A 19,761-nucleotide genomic window follows, 5' to 3' on the forward strand; every position below is an offset into this window, starting at 1 on the left:
GGGCATTGTATTTTTTTCACACGATAAGACTCAAATAAGTTTTCCTGTAGAAATTTGTATAACATATTTGATTCCAGGGGCAGGGCCAATATTGACCCATGAGACATGACTAATACCAGTTTTTTGCATAGGTTAATAAAGCAAAGCTACATGCTTAATATTTATGCTCTAGACATTGTAGTTTCCGACAATAAAAAATAAGTGTTGTTTCCAATGTAAGTCTATATAAATCAATTAATACCAAGGGATGGGCCAATTTTGACCTCAGGAAGCCAAAAACTGCTCTGCACATCGTCTCATTAAAAGGAATATTTCTGCCATAGAGTTGTATTTTTTTCTATCGTTTAAAAAGATACAAACGGACCAGTAAACAGTATTCTTTGAAAACATATCAATTGCGAAACTATCATTTTGCTTATAACATGTAAAATGTTTAATTCAAGAATACGAAGTTTATATTGAGAATATCGGTAAAAAGCAAATTCAGCTATCATTTCCCGATTTTACTGTTAGGCTTCTATAAAAATGCAACGAAGGAAGTACAGTCGAATCTTCTCGGCACTTTCCGTCAATTCGGATAAGGTCCAAGAACGAAACAAGTAAAATGGTTTCCTGCGGGGAATGATATTTTAATAATATATATATATATTAATTTCATTAGACCTCTGGAAAGTAATAAACCAATCAAACATTGAAGTCAGTCAAGCATGTTGATAGATAATGATCTCTGCCAAGCCCCCCAGGCAGGAGATTAACTGGATGACAGCAATAAATGTTTTGATAAGGGAGTACACTACATCCAATAAAGTTTGAAACTGACAAAAAATATAGTTGACAATAATCGATCAAAATAGAAGACTGGTGACCGTTGATGACCGGAGAAGGTCGAAATAAAACAATTACATGTACATGTATTTCTTATTAAGAAAATGATTAAATAAGCCTACCATTTTATGAATAATTCCAAGCAAAAAAATAAAATAAAGTAAACACACAAGTTTACGCAGAAAATATCTCTATTTATTATGACAGATGCCACTACGAATATTTTAATTTTGTAGATTTTCAGTATAAACAATTTATTGTTTATAAAATTTGAGATAAAATGATAATTTTCAAATACATCATTCAAGTTTTTTCCACCTTAAACGGTAAAATAATTATAGAAAATTAGAAATATCACGTAATAGTTTTTTGTTATTAATTAGGTGTAATTCTGACTAATTCCCTAGAGGTAACGTACCGACAAACGGTATTTAGCCAGGTTTTCGAAAAGGTCAATTAACCAATCGTGTACGGTTTACAGATCACATGCTCCTCCATGTAGCGAAAACAGGTCACGTGCTCCTCCATGCCTCAAAAGTTAAACGCGTACCAATACCCTGCGGTCTCCAGACCGCAGGGAATAATAACACGGATAACACAGAACAGATATTTAAAGTATTACGGTCTGACCTACGCTAAGAAATTAAACAAACACTAAACAAGTAGTAATTCAATGATGGGAGAAGTTGACTTAATTTACTTCAAGATATCGAATAATTTTAAGTCCACCTAGTTACATGCTCCGGAATTAAGACCATCCCGGTTATCCATTTTTAAGACCACCAGATTCAGTCCCAATTCTTTGATTTATTATTTATTTGAACTCACTATTGAGACCACTAATTTTAAAGTCAACACCTAGCAAGATCACATATTTGTTGTTATTATCTGCTCGAATGCTCTTGGGCATGACACCTTATCTACAACCACGCGATAGAAACACTTTCAGTCCATATGAAGTCTCACATTTCTGAGAATAAAATTGTTACGATGACAGGACGACGTGTTGTGGCAGTGTTTAACATAATGAAATTTCTTGAAAAAGGGTGATCCTTCAAAGAACATAAATAAATATAACCAGCACTTTAGTAGAAGTAACAGAATACCTGATATATTACTAAAAGCGTGGCAGTGGGCATATCCGAGCTATGACACCATGAAATTAATTAATAACACAGACAAAGCATGGGAAACATTTCATATTTCTCTGTCTGTGTAATTCTTTCTTGTTTGTGTTTAGGAAATGATCTATATTTTCGGTATTTACACGAAACTTAGCATTCTGTTAGCTTTCGTATGTATGTGTGACTCTCTGAATGGAGATAAGAAAGTTGACAATCAAGCATTGACGGAGCCAAACAAGTATGAAACTTTGGGAAAAAATGTGAAAATCAAAACGTATGACTGGCTTAATTTGACATTTTTGATATACATGTAGTCACATATTTTCACTGTAGGTTTGTTTTAAGTTTAAAAGAATGGGGCGAATTCTAAAGTATACTGAAGATGGTCCATATTTGGTATATTTCACATGTTCAACTAGTTAACTAGTTACTTGGGTATAAGATTTTGAAATATTTAAACTTTTGTTTTGGCTACACTGAACTTCTAAAATATCTAATTTAGGTCCTCTGCCCGCTTTATGTATTTGGCCCATAAGGGACCGATGATTCATACACGACATTGAAATAGAAAATATAACAGGCAATATAATCATCTCGTTGATTTATCATTAAGTAATCGTAAACTTGATCAAGAAAGTTGAATTTATCACTAGGTTAACTTAGAACGAAATCAAGGAACAATATTTTTTTTATAGACGAATCAGTTTAATCAGTTTTATACAATGTTTCAAAACAAGACCTTTATATCACTGAAGCAATTTGCAAAGAAAAAATAAGTTTTATATATAATGATAGAGGGTATACAATATATCTCTTCAACGTAGGTCTCAGTCTGTTGCATGTTAGTAAGTTCAAATTAAGAACACCTTACAAGTAAATAAAGATACGTATCGTTGGGTGATGCAGTACAGGCACGTTAACATTATGATAAAACGGAATTTGTATTGACTTTAAATCAGTTTATCTGTATAATGTATGCAATATTAGTTCATAACAAATACCAGGTCATTTACCTTTTACCTTGTGAAGGGTAAACTATGCAAATATACTAAGGTTGCCCCAATATTCTGTGACAAGATTATTTAAATCTTAATTAAATAAATACGAATAAGAATATTTTAATATGGTGTATTTTCATCAATAAAATGATGGCATAAATACAATGGCAACCACGTGAGTTGCGGTGCACGCCAAACGTCAAATATTGAATGTTACCTACATCAATTGCCTTTTGAAAAAGTACTCGGCGCATAAACGGTGCCGCATTACAAACGATCCGTCAGAAAACAATATTCAACCTAGTGTTTGTTTTCCTCTGTAAAACGCTTTGGTGAAAGACATTAATTCCTCGCAAGACTTGAACTTCCGGCCCGTAAAAACTGATTTAGTTGTTGGAAATAGGCTATAGAGATCGGTCTTTCTATGCGTGTTTGCTTATTTTATATAGCATAGTTCCCTCTACCGTCCATGAAACTTGTAAAGAGGTACTCGCGTTATGTTGCTAAACTGATTTTTTCAGTGTATAATTATTCCGGTATAATTCCGAAAAATTCACAGAACCGGATTACTCATCGCTGCGCCGCACGTGATTATAGCTTTCCTATTTTCTATCAGATGTCAAGGACGACGTTTGGGATAACCCTCGTAAATCACCTTGTAATATGTTGTCTCTTTTTATAGATAATCGGGTATTTGGAGCAGAAATATTAAAGACCCTTCAGTCTAAAAATTCTTTTATTTTCATTTTTCAAAAGCCTTTATTTGCCCGACTATCCGAAGAATGGTAGGGTTATTCTTCTCACCTTCTCACCCAAGCGCCGATTAAAGATTTGCACGTAATATCATATCTGAGGAACAGCCTATGATATTCGCATGTAAATTCACACACTTATTTTAAAGCATAATACTAGGTCACCGTAAAAGGCATAATCATGGATTTGAACAGAATTATAACCATTTTTGAACCTGGTTTAAGCTTTGCATGCAACACTTAAAACTTTATACATGTCTTTAGGATCATTACAGGAGGTCATTATCAAAAGCTCACAATTCTCTCATGGATTTTGAGTGAATTACGGTCATCTTCAATTTGCAAAATAATTGGTTAAGGCGTTGCGTGCAACAGTTATCTTCAAAATATCTAATGATTTCCCTCAAAACGTACTACATGTCTGCGTTATAATAATTAAAGGTCAATATTTAAGATCCATAACTCTCACAATGATTTTGACTGAATTATAGCCCTTTTCAAACATAGGATATTGTTGATTTAAGGTTCTCATGCAACATAATCTCCATAACTTTGAAAACTTGTCTTTGAATACATGTTTTTGGACACATAATGGGTGGTCACTATGCAAGGCCCATAAATGTTACTAGAAATTTCGACTAAATATGGCCCTTTGTGAATTTTGAAAATTCTTTGTTTAAGTTTTACTTTCAGCAGAAATCTTCAAAGTCACTTGAAACATAATTCATGATTTGAATTACAATCCAAGGTCATTTTCCAAGGCCCATAAATCTGGCATGGATTTTGAATGAAATATTGTCCTTTGTGAATTTGTGAATTCTTTAGTCAATATCCAAGACTCATTAAGATGTGATGCACATTATTTGCTTTTTTGTGAATGAAATCTTTTTCGGCTCAGACTCTCTAGTTTTACTTCCATAGGAGGAAAAGCATCCAAAATGCTCTTAACCCCTTATTAAAACTTTATGAAACTTATGTTTGTCCTTTCTAAAGGAGGAAAGATTTAATCGTTTCAAAACGTGCATTTAAAGTTCAATTGAGGGTATAAATTTATCACGGAGGTGATCAAACTTTATGCGGTGACGAATCCTGATGGTGAATCTATGATGAGTTTTATATGTCATAATACACATGATACACATATACATACTTTATCTCTCTTCAATGTAAGTCATGTCTATTGTCAGAAAGTTAGTGCAGGTTAATAAACCCTTACAAGTAAGTTCATATAAGAATACGCATCGTTGGCAATTGCAATACAGTTGTATATACGTTGTCAGGAAATATAGCAGAAATGTTTACAAGAAGTTACATTAAGGTGGATGGACCTCCTGTTACACTAAAACATCAAACTTTCCCGGAGGTGATCAAACATTATGCAGAGACAAAACCTGACGATGAGTCTGTTGTCTTTGTAGCAACTGACGGAACTCGAGAATGTGTCAAGTGGTTACAGCTGTACCAGATGTCTCAAATAATGGCGAAAGTACTGATAAAAATTGGGATTCAGAAGCACGAGGTTGTTGCTATCAACGTCCGTTGTTGTCCAGAGTGGTTATATGCTACATTTGGTGCCATGATGGCTGGGGCCATTCCAGTCAGTATATCCTTCACGTATACTGACGGCAGTGATCTTATCGCTCTTATGAAAAAGATGGAAACTTGTTCGCTGCTTATTCTTGATCCTGGTGCAGACGGTATTAATTGGAATATCCTTCGTACACTTCTTGACGAGTACAAAGCTGACGGTAAAGTAAAAAGCCAAAAAATGCCATACCTAAGATATGTTCTAGGGGTAAGGTTTGATGGACACCCAGAATTATCTAATGTCTTAGGCTTACGAGACCTTTTAGAGGAGGACCATTGTGATGTAGAACTTCCCGTCGTTAAGCCAACCGATGTATGTGGACTCTTCCAGACATCTGGAAGCACAGGTGTACCAAAACTTGTTACATATATTCAACAATCATCTTTAAAGATGTTTTGTGAATCCAATGTTTTCGAACTTTTAAATCCGAAATATATCCTTTTTAACGACAGACCATTCAACTGGGGTGGTGGGTATCCATGGTCAATATTTACGGGTCAAACAAGGGTGACGTTATCTGGGTATTGCGATCCGTCAAAGGACAGACTTTCGCATGTGATTGACGTAATTGTGAAAGAAAGGTGTTCCATGATATTTGCTCTACCACCTTTGATGCATGAGCTTATAAAAAGACAGGTATATTGGATTATTTGCATATTTTTTTTTAATTTTAAAAGATAGTCCCTGATGTATTGACATGTTATATTATGAATTAGCTTAACCAAAATGTTTGATTTTTAAGGGTTGATACATTTGTAATAAACAATAGCAGACACGTAGCTGGACTGGAAACAATGTGCATGACTCTTATGCGAATAGAAGAGCGGACATTTCGCTAGAGGGTCTAAGGGCATGCCTCTTTAGAATAATTAGATACCTTTAATTGAAAATAGTGACTGGTATATATTTTTGGATGAAAACGCTGGAACAAAAATGTTATTAGCATGTGGTTACTTACACTAATACTAACTATTAATGTCCAAAATTCAAGTGTCACTGCGCTGTTACATTAAAGGAAGTACATTCCAGCTATACAAGATAAAGCATGTTCAAACCAAATATACCCCAATCAGATCTATTATAAACACAAAATATTTCTTCTATGATCAGCAGTAAAATGATCCAGGGTCTTGAGATCGAAAATATTTCCAGCAACATAACAGTTTTAACTTAAAAAGAAAATATCTAAAGCTTCCAAGAAGACTGCATGCATTATAAAACCAAACCTTATTTGCTTCGTGAATTACATCGTTAAGTTTATTAATTCTTTTATGTATATAAATTTAAACTTCAACATGAATATATGTTTTTACCACAATCTGCTTCTTAAGTAGACAGCTTAAACCAAAATCCTTATGATGTCCAGACAGTTTCGTACGTAGGGCATGAATTATTCAAAACATTATATGTACTCAGTAAAGATATTTACAAATATAAGGTCATAACTGCTGTCTGAAACCATTGATAATATTAGATTAAAATAATAGGTTACATGTGGATACGTGAATATGCTAATTTGCCTAAGGAATTATTTGTTAGAAAAAAAACATTTACGAGTAACAATATAAAATACAAAAAATAAAGGGGGTAAATAAGCAACAAATGCATTTGAACAATTTTTATATATACCTTCAAACACGTACATATTTTAAAAAACTAATGATTTTAATCTAAAATGCATAGACCTATATTACATAACTTATATATAAGACTATGTAAATGCGAAACGTTCAAAGAGAACCAAGTGAACAAAATGCTGACTACTCTTTATTAATATGGACTTCAGATTTTTTTTCTCCAAAACATCTGTCATATTGTTAACAACCTGCACACTCACTTTTGTCTCGTATATATTTTTTATATCATTTGATATTCCAGAGAGATTTGCCAGATGACTGGCCGATTGAAGGTATACTGACTGCTGGACAGCCTCTTACTAAGCAACTAGCTGACTGTGTTGGAAAGGCTTGCAAATTCCTTCTGTGTACGTACGCAGGCACTGAATTTGGAGGTGCGACTGAAGCAAATATCACTGATCCGAATGATTTCATCGAGTATGGATGCGGAAAACCTTTTAATATTCCTGGACTGGAAATTAAAATAGTGGACGAGAACGCCGAAATAGTACCCGTCAATCAGAGAGGAGAAATATATATTCGGTCGGACGACATGTTTACGGGCTATTTCAATGATCCGGAGAAAACAAAAGCTGTGTTCAACGAAGACGGATGGTATAAAACGGACGATATCGGGAGGATGACCGAAGATGGTGAATTCTTTGTAGAGGGTCGAAAGTCCAATATGATTATTTCAGGGGGATTTAACGTTGCTCCAGAGATTCTTGAGAATGTTATGAAAACTTTCCCAGGTGTAGATTCCGTCATTATCGTACCAGTTCCGGATGACGTTTACTATCAAGTGTTGTGTGCTTGTATTGTTAAAAAAGAAGATTGCGAAATAAGCGAAGAAAATGTCCGAAAGTATTGCCGCGAGTATCACGCAGACAAACCGGGACTTTTCACAGTTCTTCCGAAATACTACATGTTTTTCGAATCGTTTCCTGAAACTAGAAGTGGAAAAATTCATCGGAAGGAGTTAGAAAAGATAGCACTTCAACGATTCGTCAGTGAATAAGATCTTACAACACAATGCTTCGACTTGTTTTCTTCATTTTTTAAAAAAAAATTATAATGCCTGATAAAATTCACGATTTTACCAACTGTTTGGATATTCTTATGAAATATTTCTGAAAAGCAAAATGTTGGAAGAGTTCTAAAGTGATTTAGAAGTAACATACATATGAGTTCTAGAACACTATATTATCTGCTGTAGATTGATACGTTATGTCGGATTATGTAAACAACATCCATTTGTACTTCGTTCGCATTTTGTTTTCACGCATGGTACTGAATATTATCAACATAATAATTTATGGAATAACATACCTTCCATTATATAGATCAAGGGGGTAATGACCAAGCTCCTAAAGAACAGAGACATTTGATAAAAGTCATGGGTGAACTATCTGGTGTGATACAACATACATAAAATAACTAGAAGTTAAATTCATAGGCGTGAAGTAAACTGTATGCTTATGAATTATGACAATTTATTAATATTTAAACCTTGATCTAATTTGAATTTTAAATATACCAAATAAACAGATTATTTAATACTGAATGACTTATATTTAATTGTTGAGCTAATGAAGTTTAGAATATTTTCCGATTTGATTGATTTGATTTAATTCTTTAGAAAATACAATAGACGTTTGCTTTGGACATGAGAGGTAGAACCTTGCTGTCTATGAAAAGGCTGAATCTAACAGAGCCTATAAAGTTTTCAAGTTCAAAGTGTTTTGAGTTTAATCAGGTTATGATTTTGTCTATTTCAGAAACGTGTAAATGTCCTACATCCATTCATGTTTAATAAGTTTTCCATATACGTGTACATTGTATGTATTTTGTGGCCTGCAATTGCCAGTAAGCCGGTTTAGCATACCATAAAATGCTAGAATTTAGCATGCTTTGGAGCAATGAAATACACGAATGATTGTAAAATCATGTATCCACACATTTATATTCATGCGTGATTTCGCTAACAATAAAGTAAAAATATCTTGGTATTATATGCACACTTCACATAATGAAGTAAAATGATGAGATGTGTATTAACAAACGGTGTAAGGGAAGGTAATCTTTCAACTGAATAAAGTAGTATTATTGATATATATATCTTTATTAATCTTTCTATCTGAGACCTATTTCATTACACTAGTACACATGTTTATACCATTAAATAGCTTTTAAACATTATACAAACGTGTATATATTATGATGCCGACTATATATATAATCTCGTACAAACCAAGCTAGTGATCTTAAATTTTATGCAACATTAGTTTCAATCTGCATCAATCATAAACATAATGTAATGTTACGGTTTTTTGGCAACAAATTTGCCTGCATTCTATGTTAACTTTGTTAACCCTGCATCATTACTTATTACACATGCGTGTTCTAACTTAACTTAAATCATATGTTACAACAGGCTGCCAGGACATGCTCCTATTCTCACATAACTTTCTCTTAAATTACAGGACCATTGAGGTATTGAATATCAAAATCTTTCCTATAGGTCATGGTGTAGTTTATAAACTGATGATATATTTCGCTTTCTAAATGAATAAATATGATAAAATACAGATAACAAAGCAAGCTCTGCATTAATCTGTATTTTCACTTTTTTCTTTGATCTTGTTTACAATTACCTTTTTATACAATAGCTTTAAACCAAAAATACATACGAACTTAAATAACTGTGCCGATAATATACGAATCATGCAAGCGAATTTTGTGAAAGGTTTTGAAAATGAGTTTTTACATTTTCTAATGTCACTTTTATGCCACCGTATTTTCTTTTATAAAAGAGTAAGATTTTTTTTCCATAAACATCAGCATTCGTATTATGTCACCAAAATGTCATTACTTTTTACACATGCGTTTTTCGTCCACCAATCGCCGACATTTTTGATAGATTTCTTAAATTGCCTGAGATTATTTAACTTAAAGCATAAGTTGCAATACGCTATCTGGGCATGTTCTTGTTCTCCTAAAACTTTAAAATGGTCTTTAAGCTTCAGAATGTCCGTATAGCTTTCATCGTCCGATCCAAGTTTATTCAAATATCGAGCAAGTGATTTAGGCGATGTAAAATCATTTGTATCTATAAAGGTTCCTTTAGGGAGAAACTTCTGATAATCCCTGACACCTCTCACCACTATGATGATATCTCTGGAATACCACTTAAATGCCTTCTCAGTTATGTAGTCGATGCACAATGAGTTTTCAAATGCTAAGTAAAACTAAGTACTTTTTTGCCAAATCAATCTCGCAATTCAACTCTATTGGACATGTTGATGATTTGTTTGTATTGCACCTACCAATAATTGTCACATTGGGAAATTTTGCCAGTCCTTCGACATAAGACTCACGCTTACTTTGAGTTTGACAATGACTTACCATCCAAAGAAGAGATTCTGTTTTCTCCCGGATTATTTTACTATAGTTTTTATTAATGTCTCCAGTATAACCGTTCTTTTCAAAATTTGCAATAGTTGCACTATATTGTCTTTTAAAATTATTTTCACTTTCCATGTCATTGAATACGTTCTCTTCGGCCGTATCATTGGAAATAACTGAACCATAGAGATATTGAATATCAGAGTCTGTCCTATACCGGTAGGTCATAGTGTAGTTAAAATAATTACGATATATTTCGCTTGAAACATTGGAAAAAAAAATGAGATAAACCGGAGATTCCATTGAAACAAACACAAACACTTGGTCGTCATCTCTGTGCTGAGGTATTTCGTTTGGGATATTGCCACCCTGAAACAAGATAGCGTCTGCCTCTATAAAGTTCTTTGATGTTTCTTCAATATACACTGTTTCACAGTTTTGATAATGGAAACATTTGGATAAGTTTGAATTTATACGATGATCCTTTAACATACCATGATCAGCTCCGTAAAGTGCAATCACAAACTTCTTTTGCGTTAAGTTTCCTTGTGATTCATTGCCATTCCTTATATTTGATGAGCCCTTGCCATTCGATTTATGGACAGAAATATTTTTAAGAATTTCACCTGCATTGTTTTTCGCAAATACGTTCACAAGAAAATGTGAAGCCAAGTAACTCATGGTATAACTTACTTCAGACTTCATGTTTAGAATTAAAGCACATACCACCAGTATTGAAAAAATACACAAGGTCTGTACATTTTTTGCTGGCATAGTTTCCTTCTTACCTGAATTTGAAATAGATAAAATTATTATTAACACAATAGATTGGACGCAAATACATAAATAAAGTGATAGTAATCATTGTATGTAGTTTCTTCTTTAAATCTATTTCATATTTTGAGCTATCTGATACTCAGAAGACGAAAAAAGAAATGTTTCATGAAAGAATATTTTGGGTCCAATTTGACCCAGTTTGAGGTCACTAGTTTTCCCTAATTTTTTTTTATATCGAAATCTTAAACATATTCTTCTTTTACACCAAGTGCAAGAGGTGAAATGTCGACTTGTAACAAGATTGTTCAAATTATTGTCGCCGGATCCGGAGGGTCATGGACTTTGCTTAGTATGTAACATATCCTGCTCTGAAACCACATGGGCTACACATTGTCTAGTTTACCTCTAACGAGATTTCAAATTATGAACCTTGCATAAAAATTGACAAGCCGTGGGGTTCATTATTTTTTACACAATTTTATGAAGAGGTACTACTACTTTTTTTTGAGAACATTGTCGAAAACGTTCCTTCTATTATAGAATAAAAAAATGTGAACATTTAAACTTAATACAAACTCTCTTTAATGCCAATATTGACCAATGAATACTAAAATGTTTATTATACAACTTGTCTAATGACATAGAATGCTATTATATGATATTACGAGGTATGATCAAAAAGTTCTCGGCCCGATATACTTCTAGCCACTACACTAACATTTACACACAATAAGTCGATACCGATATATTATTGAAGATTACTGACCGAGTTACACGCGGTTTTACACAGATTAAGTAACATAAAACACACTTTGATCAGTAGAGGGTGTGTCATTTAGACCAAAATAGAGAAATTTGAAATCAGAGCCGTAATTAAGTACCTCTGTAAGAAAGGGATGTCCCCCAAGGAAATTCATGAAGACTTCATGGATACACATTGGAAGGTGTAAAAAATGGGCTGCTGAATTTAAGAGGGGCAGGGAGAGCATTGGAGATGATCAGCGGCCTGGGCGGCCAAAAGAAGCCACCAATGATGAATCTGCCGAAGCTATGCACGATCTGGTCATGTGAGACAGAAGACGAGACATGCGAAGCATTGCTACGAAAGTGGGTATAAGCTTTGGTTCAGTACAGGCAATTCTGACTGATGTCTATGGCATGTCAAATGTTTCCGCTAGATGGGTCCCCAGACAGTTGACTAACAGCCAGAAACGGACCAGGCTTGACATTTCAAGATATATTTTGTCTCGCTACGAGGATGACCCTGTTTCTGTCTAACACAGGTACACAGGTGGGCAAAGTGCATTGAAGAAGATTGTTCTCAACCATGTTTAATTACATCTTTATTTACACACCAACATTTTTTGACATTTTGACAGAACTCTGTTTCTTCAGTTACAATAAGAACTTGACATGAATTTTGGAATCTCAAAATGAAAACGAGGCCAGATGGAGAATGCATCTAATGAAGATATTTTGGTCTGTAAAAACGAAAAGGAGGCTATATTGGATGTGACATGGATTTGGTAAGAATCTTTTGGGCTCTGGAAAAGAAAGCGAGGCTTAATTGATATATTGGATATACATGTATTGAAACATCACGTGGTGCATATAATGAAAGTGCATTTAAGTGCAGTGTCATTTTGTCATTGTTCAATCAGTTTATGATATAATCCATGTTAAACAGATATTGATATAACTCAGTGACATTTTCGTTTACATAACATTGACCTTACTTGTGTTAAAGCAGCATGCTTCCAGATTCATGCTTATTATTATGAAGATTTTGAAAATGTATTTATAAATATAAAATATTATGAAGTGAACAAAGAAAGTAATTTACACATTGAAAACGGCACTACGAATCCACGTAAATAACCAAAAAGAGATCAAAATATGCAAAATAGCCCTTACTGCCTTAGAAACGCAGTAGAAATGTGATGAAAGATACTGCAAAATTAGTCTTTACTCGCTCAAAAGATGTAAATTATTTCTCTACGTTCTTAAAATCTTAGGATTTTAGATTTTAATAAAGTTTGATTTTCTTGAAATAGTTTTTCTCAACTGAATAAAAATACTCAAATAGTTTTACTGACAACATCTAAAGATGTTTTATTTATATCTTATGCTCTATTGCCTACGTTCTCTTTTTATAGAATAGGATAATAAATAAATAATTAAATAAATAAATAAATAAATTTTATCAAATAAATAAATAAAAGCTAAGTTTCTACAATTTATATTTTGCCTTCGGTTTGTTGTTTTTTTTCATATACTAAGAAACTTTTTATATGTTTAATCATTTACGGTATAAAGAAGAAAAAAAAGGTGGGCTTACTTTTATCCTAAAAAGATACAATCCTTACGCTACTTGTTTTTTACTCTGTGAAGTAGCTAGAAATACTAATGCACGATTCATTTCGTATAATTTATCGGCGGGCAGTAAAATCTCATTTACGGAAATTGTACGTATATCAACATATGGTATTTGAGTATTTGTCTTCCTAGAATTTATCACTGGAGCTTTTTAAATATTTAAACTTTAACAAACACTATGAAACACTGCCAAAACATTTATTACGCAAGAAATTCACGATATCGTTTGTCCTCGGTAGGTATATTACAACTATTAGCATTTCCAAAAATGCAAGGAATCGCCGTTCAGATGGGCTGGTATTCAAAAATATTTCATTCGTGAAATAGACTCCTTCCTAAACAATAGAGCTTATGTTTCTTCTTTGAACAGAAATATTCCATATAATGATTACCTACAATGGTTTCGAACTTTGTACATGAAGATAGTATTTCAATTTTATATAAAGGTAACCCGACAAAATCATGGCGGATGGTGTGACCCTGAGGCACCCTTTTTGGAGGTCATTTTGGTATCAAATTCTCCGTTCAAGTTGGCTTAGAGGGGTAGAAAAAAATAAGTGTATATGAACGAGCGCAATAACAACAACAACTAAATGTCTAATACATTTAGTATGATGTTTATAGAAATACTGGGATGGAATTAAAACTAAATATAACTTAGATTATCGTTTTTATAAATGGTGACCCCTTAAGGTATGACCATACTTTCAAATTATCCGCGTTACATCGTATAGCGGATAATTGTTGTCTTGTCCTTACCGTGTTAATAAAACTGGATTGGTCAGTTTTTTGCTTGACTGCGTCGGAGTATATATAGTTACAGGGCGTGACTAGTAATCAGTTTCTATCGAGTATCTCACAGAGAACAGCCATTATCTTTCACAAATTCAAATGTTTGCCATGTCGAGGGAAATGAGTGAAAGTTTTGTGGAGGAGAAAGTCACAGATTTGTTAGCTCAGCATAAGCAGCAAATGCTAAAGGAGATGGAAGGCATGTTTCTTAAAATAACAGCGACTTCTCAGAGCAAGCTTTCCAGTCAAATTGCCTCTTCTTCGCTGACAACAGTAATTAAAGTTCCGACGCAAAAGCAACGAAGAGCAATTCAAGGTCAATGCGGACGTTTTGAGCAAGCTTGAGGACGCTGAAGGCTCGCTGTCAGTTGAAAACATGGAAGAAACCAGGCAGAGTATTATTAGCGGTACGTTATGCTATTGTACAATTTATCAGCTGTTTTTTCTATTTTTATCACAAAATTGTACACGTCTAGCCTATAGTTTATTTCATGTTACGCACGTGGAATGTGTGTTATTTTATAACGGTCAACTGTCTGTGTACTGCCCGGTTTGTTATGACTGTGCTGGTTTTGTTTGCCGCACGTTGAAAGTAATAATGTAAATATCCAGTTTTATGTTGTTTTTTTAAAACGTACACATGAGTGATAGCATATCGAAATACATGTATATTGATATAATATAGTATACGGGAGATAAGTATTGAGTTAATAAGTAAAATAATTTATATTGTTTTGTCACGCTTGTTTGGCATATTTTCAGCAAAATCGTTGCTTCAGCATCGCCAGAAGATGATTAAGTTGGCCGATGCATCGGATTTAGGATGGAAGGTCGTATCAGAATACGAAACCAACCCGCTTGCTAGTGATAGTGACGATGAAAAGAGGATGTACAAGGCAGAAGCCCGTGCTAACAGGAAGGCGAGAGCAGACAGGGCCAAGAAAGTCAGGGGATCTAGGTTCAATCCTTATCGTAAGAGGGCATCGTCACCACAGGACCGAAGAATTGGCGGTTTTGATCCTGTTCAATCTACAGGCACAAGACGTATTCCTCCAGGACTTTGTTTTGCCTGTGGAAAAGCAGGACACTGGAAGGGTGCACCGGAATGCGCAGCAAATATATCAAATAATAAGATAAGTACCTATTATGTTAATAGTGCTATAAGTTATGTTAGTTCTGCAGACACGGAGTCTGATACAGGTGAGTCAATCCTGAATATGAATGTAAAATTTAAGAGTACTTTGAAAACTAAAGGGCTTGTTAAGTCTGACATGGATGAGGTCTGTAAAATTAGTGAAAAGGCACCGGAAGTGCATGTCGAGCTGCACTCTGATGACGTCATTCCTTATCCGGAAGTAAGTAATATGCAGGAAATGTCTGTTCAGGCTCCGGAGGAAATAGTTTCACCTGTCGGTAGGTTGAAAAGTTGTTATAACAAGTGGGAATCGGTGTCTTCCAGTGAGTATATCAAAAATGTTATAAAAGAAGGCTACAAGTTGCCTTTTAAAGATATTCCTGAGAAAGTAGTGTTACGAAATAATAGGTCTGCGAGAGAAAATCCTGTTTTTGTAAAGAGCGAAATTTATTTTCTTTACTTAGGAAAGAAATTATTTCTGAGGTAGACGAAGTCCCTTATGTTGTTCATCCCTTAACGGTTGCATATGGAAAGTCCGGCAAGCCTAGGCTAGTTTTAGACTGTCGACATATAAATGAATGTTTACATTTGTTTAAGGTCAAGTTTGAAGACGTTAATGTCGCAAAGCAAATTTTCGCTGAAAATACATTTCTATTTACTTTTGATTTAAAGGGGGCATACCATCATGTGAATATATTTCAACCACATAGAACGTATCTAGGGTTTTCTTATCAAGATGAAAACACGATGAAATACATTTTTTGTATTATCACTTTAATTCTCTCCCCTTTGGGATTCGAACCGCTGGGCATATATTTACAAAGCTTTTAAGGGAAGTTGTAGCTAATATCAGAGGTCATAGTCATAGAATAGTGATGTTTTTGGATGACGGCATAGGAGGCCACACTGACTATGAATTAGCAGTAAATTCAAGGCAGTTTGTTAAAAATACTGTCATGGAGTTCGGTTTCTTGTTAGCAAATGAAAAAGGTTGTTGGGAACCTTCATATGGTTAGGTCGTGTATTTGATATGGTAGATAATAAAGTTTTTATCTCAGAAGAACGGATGTTTCGATTAGCTATTAAGATTGAATCTATTATAAAGCAAATAGAATCGAACCCGGAAAGAATTGTGCCAGTTAGATTCTTAGCTTCTGTGATAGGTCAGATTATATCACTTCAAAGTGTGATAGGTAGCATAGCAAGGCTTAAAGCAAGAGAATCTTTTAAATGTATCAATACACGGGCTAGCTGGAATGCTCCTGTGAAAGTCACACCGGAAGTGATGTCAGAACTTTTATTTTGGAAAGATAACGCCAATTTATTAAATGAAAAAGGTTGTTATTTAAAGAGCATAGTAAGTTTTAATTTCAACATATTTGTAGACGCAAGTTCAGTTGGGTACGGTGGTTATCTTGAACCGGTAAGTGAGGATTGTTTTCCTCAGGAATTTCAAGGTATATCAAATACTGATTTAATAACTGAAGAGATTGTCTCCCCGGAAGTGGAGTCTGGAGGTATCCCGGAAGTGATACATAGTAATGTCAAAGGTGTTCAGGATACTGGTCATAAATCCCCGGATGAGGATAAGAACCTCGGAAAAGGTAGTACGGAAGTCGTAGGGTCTTGGTCACGGAGAGAACGATTATTGAGTTCTACCTGGCGGGAGGCAGAAGCAGTTCGAAGAGTTTTGTATACTTATAGAAAAGAGCTTAAAGGCTCGTGTGTTAAGGTTTTTTCTGATAACAGAAACGTTAAGTCTATATTAAAACATGGTAGTAGTAAGACAAATTTACAAAACATAGCCTTAGATACAAGAGCATATTGCGATGAAAATGACATTGCGATTTATACTGAATGGATACCGAGGGAAGGTAACGAAAGAGCTGATTACTTAAGCCGTTGTGTAGATAGTGATGATTGGGAAGTTAGTACAGAAGTTTTCTGTTATTTAGACAAAATTTGGGGTCCGCATACTATTGATAGATTTGCTTCACATATGAACAAAAAATGTACTAGATTTAATTCCAGATGGTGGGTTCCGGGAACAGAATCGGTAGACGCTTTTTGTCAAAATTGGTCAGGGGAGACAAATTGGCTTGTACCCCCTCCAAGAGTTATTTCTCTTTGTTTAGAAAAGATAGCTGCAGAAAAAGCTGCTTGTACGTTGATCATTCCTAAATGGAAGAGCGCTCCATTTTGGCCATTATTAACTGAAGATAGTAAATGTGGTTTAAAACAGCAAATAAATCTGGGTAGATTTCGAATACTTACGAAAGGCAGAGGAAATAATGGTATTTTCTCGTTAAATCCGTTACCGTTTGATATGCTTGCCCTGAAGTTTGGCTAAATGTTAATATAACGATATTGTGTTATATTTATGATAATCATATATAGTGTGCTTAATGTAAGTTTTCTCCTACAGGTCTTGACTTGAGAGATTCCTTAAAGCGGAAGCTGGAGGAGGCTGGGGTGAGTGATCATCAGTCACGTGATGTAGCGGGCAGTATGAACAAATATCTTTTACAGTCGAAATCTGAAAATACTGTGAAAAAGTACAGGGGTTATTTTAGACATTTTCAATCATTCTGTAAAGATAACAATTTAGTTGATTTACCAGCTCAGCCTATTTGTGTTTCTATGTACATTACGCATTTGTTAGATCAAGGAAAGTCATACAGTGTCGTATCTTCTGTTGTGTATGCTATAAAATGGATGCATTCTCTCAATGACGTAAGAGATCCTACTGAACAAAACATTGTTAAGCTTATGTTAGATGCAGCTAAAAGGATCGCATCAAAACCTAGGGAAAAGAAGGACGTTGTTGATAATTTTATGTTACATGAGCTCTGTGAAAAATATGAGAATTCTCAGGATACTATAGAAATTAGAGATTTATGTATGATTATGTTGGGGTTTGCGGGTTTTTTGAGGTATAACGAGATTAGTAATCTACGTTGCAATGATATTGTTTTTCATGATAATCATATTTCGTTGCGTATACGTAGCAGCAAAACTGATCAATATAGAGAAGGTAGAGAGGTAGTAATAGCCAACGGTAAAACTTGCGCATGTCCTGTTTCATTGTTAAGACGCTATATTTCTATAGCAGATCTTTCTGTTAAATCAGAGGATTTTTTATTTAAGCCAGCATTTAGATCTAAAAAGGTTGCTTCTCTTATTCTAAAAAATAAAAAGTTGAGTTATACAAGAGCTCGAGAAGTAATTGTTAAGAAGTTAAAGTCTGTCGCTCCGAACGCAAAGTTAGGTACTCATTCTTTAAGGGCTAGTGGGGCCACGATGGCTGCAAATACTCCTGGTATGTCTGATAGATGCTTGAAGCGTCATGGGCGCTGGAAAACAGATATTGCTAAAGATGGCTACATAGTAGATTCGCTTGAAAAGAAACTTAAAATCACACAAGCGTTAAAATTATAATGTATATTTTATCATAAAGAAATCATGTAATGATTTGGGAAAGTTATAATTGTTTTAGAAATTGTTAGATGATATTGTACATAATGAAGGGATCGGCTAAATTTGAATTTGAAATATTCACCACCTATGCTTTGTAATTTTCTATAATCAATTCTCGAAATGCACAACTGTGTTGTTGTTTTATGATAAGGTAGAGATGAGACTTTCAAATTATCCGCGTTACATCGTATAGCGGATAATTGTTGTCTTGTCCTTACCGTGTTAATAAAACTGGATTGGTCAGTTTTTTGCTTGACTGCGTCGGAGTATATATAGTCACAGGGCGTGACTAGTAATCAGTTTCTATCGAGTATCTCACAGAGAACAGCCATTATCTTTCACAATTCAAATTTAGCCTTTCGAAATATTGATGACTTTGTATTAAAGCATTATTTGTTGATGATGCATGTTGCAATGTTTTCACAAAGCGGACGTGATATAAACCCAGGGGTTGATGAAGGCGACTTTATGACCGGACAGAGCATGGGTCCTCCTACGTCCCTGCTGGTTTGTTGTATTTTTATACAATATGTAATTCTTCCAGAAGGGTTGCGCAGCCCGCTCGCGGTTAACCTGGTTTGTCTGCATAGTGTGATTGTCTGGCATGTTTTTCATGATTGTAACTGTGGAAAAAGTGATATAATTTAGTTTGATAAAACTCAACGATTGTTAAATATAATGGAGCACTTACAAGTATTTGTTTATATATCATGATATTATGTATACATGTTTATGTTTGTATCATGCATATAATTTGCTTATGTCAGCCTTCTTCATGCTGTTTCTCTCAATAATCAATTCTCGAAATGCACAACTGTGTTGTTGTTTTATGATAAGGTAGAGATGAGACTAATGCCTTACCTCCGCTTTGTAGGCTAGAACTACTGTTAACTACA

The 19,761-nt window shown here is 34.4% G+C and overlaps 2 protein-coding genes and 1 pseudogene across 2 annotated transcripts; 2 read left to right on the top strand and 1 right to left on the bottom strand.

The window, feature by feature from the left end:
• Positions 1-4,886: 4,886 nt before the first annotated feature.
• Positions 4,887-7,960, top strand: LOC132720106 (putative acyl-CoA synthetase YngI). The gene is made up of 2 exons (XM_060704092.1): positions 4,887-5,923; positions 7,166-7,960. The coding sequence occupies exons 1-2, from the start codon at positions 4,994-4,996 to the stop codon at positions 7,919-7,921; spliced, it is 1,686 nt and encodes a 561-aa protein (XP_060560075.1). The 5' UTR covers positions 4,887-4,993; the 3' UTR covers positions 7,922-7,960.
• A 1,189-nt stretch (positions 7,961-9,149) lies between these two features.
• On the bottom strand, positions 9,150-11,090 carry LOC132720107 (alpha-(1,3)-fucosyltransferase C-like; annotated as a pseudogene).
• Positions 11,091-14,539: 3,449 nt separating this feature from the next.
• LOC132720109 (uncharacterized) lies at positions 14,540-19,383 on the top strand. Its single transcript, XM_060704094.1, has 2 exons — positions 14,540-14,660; positions 15,016-19,383. The coding sequence occupies exons 1-2, from the start codon at positions 14,630-14,632 to the stop codon at positions 15,873-15,875; spliced, it is 891 nt and encodes a 296-aa protein (XP_060560077.1). The 5' UTR covers positions 14,540-14,629; the 3' UTR covers positions 15,876-19,383.
• Positions 19,384-19,761: the final 378 nt, after the last annotated feature.

Source organism: Ruditapes philippinarum, unplaced genomic scaffold, assembly GCF_026571515.1.
Source record: "Ruditapes philippinarum isolate M1 unplaced genomic scaffold, ASM2657151v2 ctg4485_1_1_1_1, whole genome shotgun sequence".
Taxonomy (NCBI): Eukaryota; Metazoa; Mollusca; class Bivalvia; order Venerida; family Veneridae; genus Ruditapes; species Ruditapes philippinarum.

Excerpts from the sequence above, each read along its gene's own strand:
- LOC132720106 (XM_060704092.1), top strand. The coding sequence starts at position 4,994 with ATGTTTACAAGAAGTTACATTAAGGTGGATGGACCTCCTGTTACACTA. Across the intron at positions 5,924-7,165 it reads ATGAGCTTATAAAAAGACAG|AGAGATTTGCCAGATGACTG; the intron begins GTATATTGGATT and ends TTGATATTCCAG.
- LOC132720109 (XM_060704094.1), top strand. The coding sequence starts at position 14,630 with ATGGAAGAAACCAGGCAGAGTATTATTAGCG. Across the intron at positions 14,661-15,015 it reads CAGGCAGAGTATTATTAGCG|CAAAATCGTTGCTTCAGCAT; the intron begins GTACGTTATGCT and ends GCATATTTTCAG.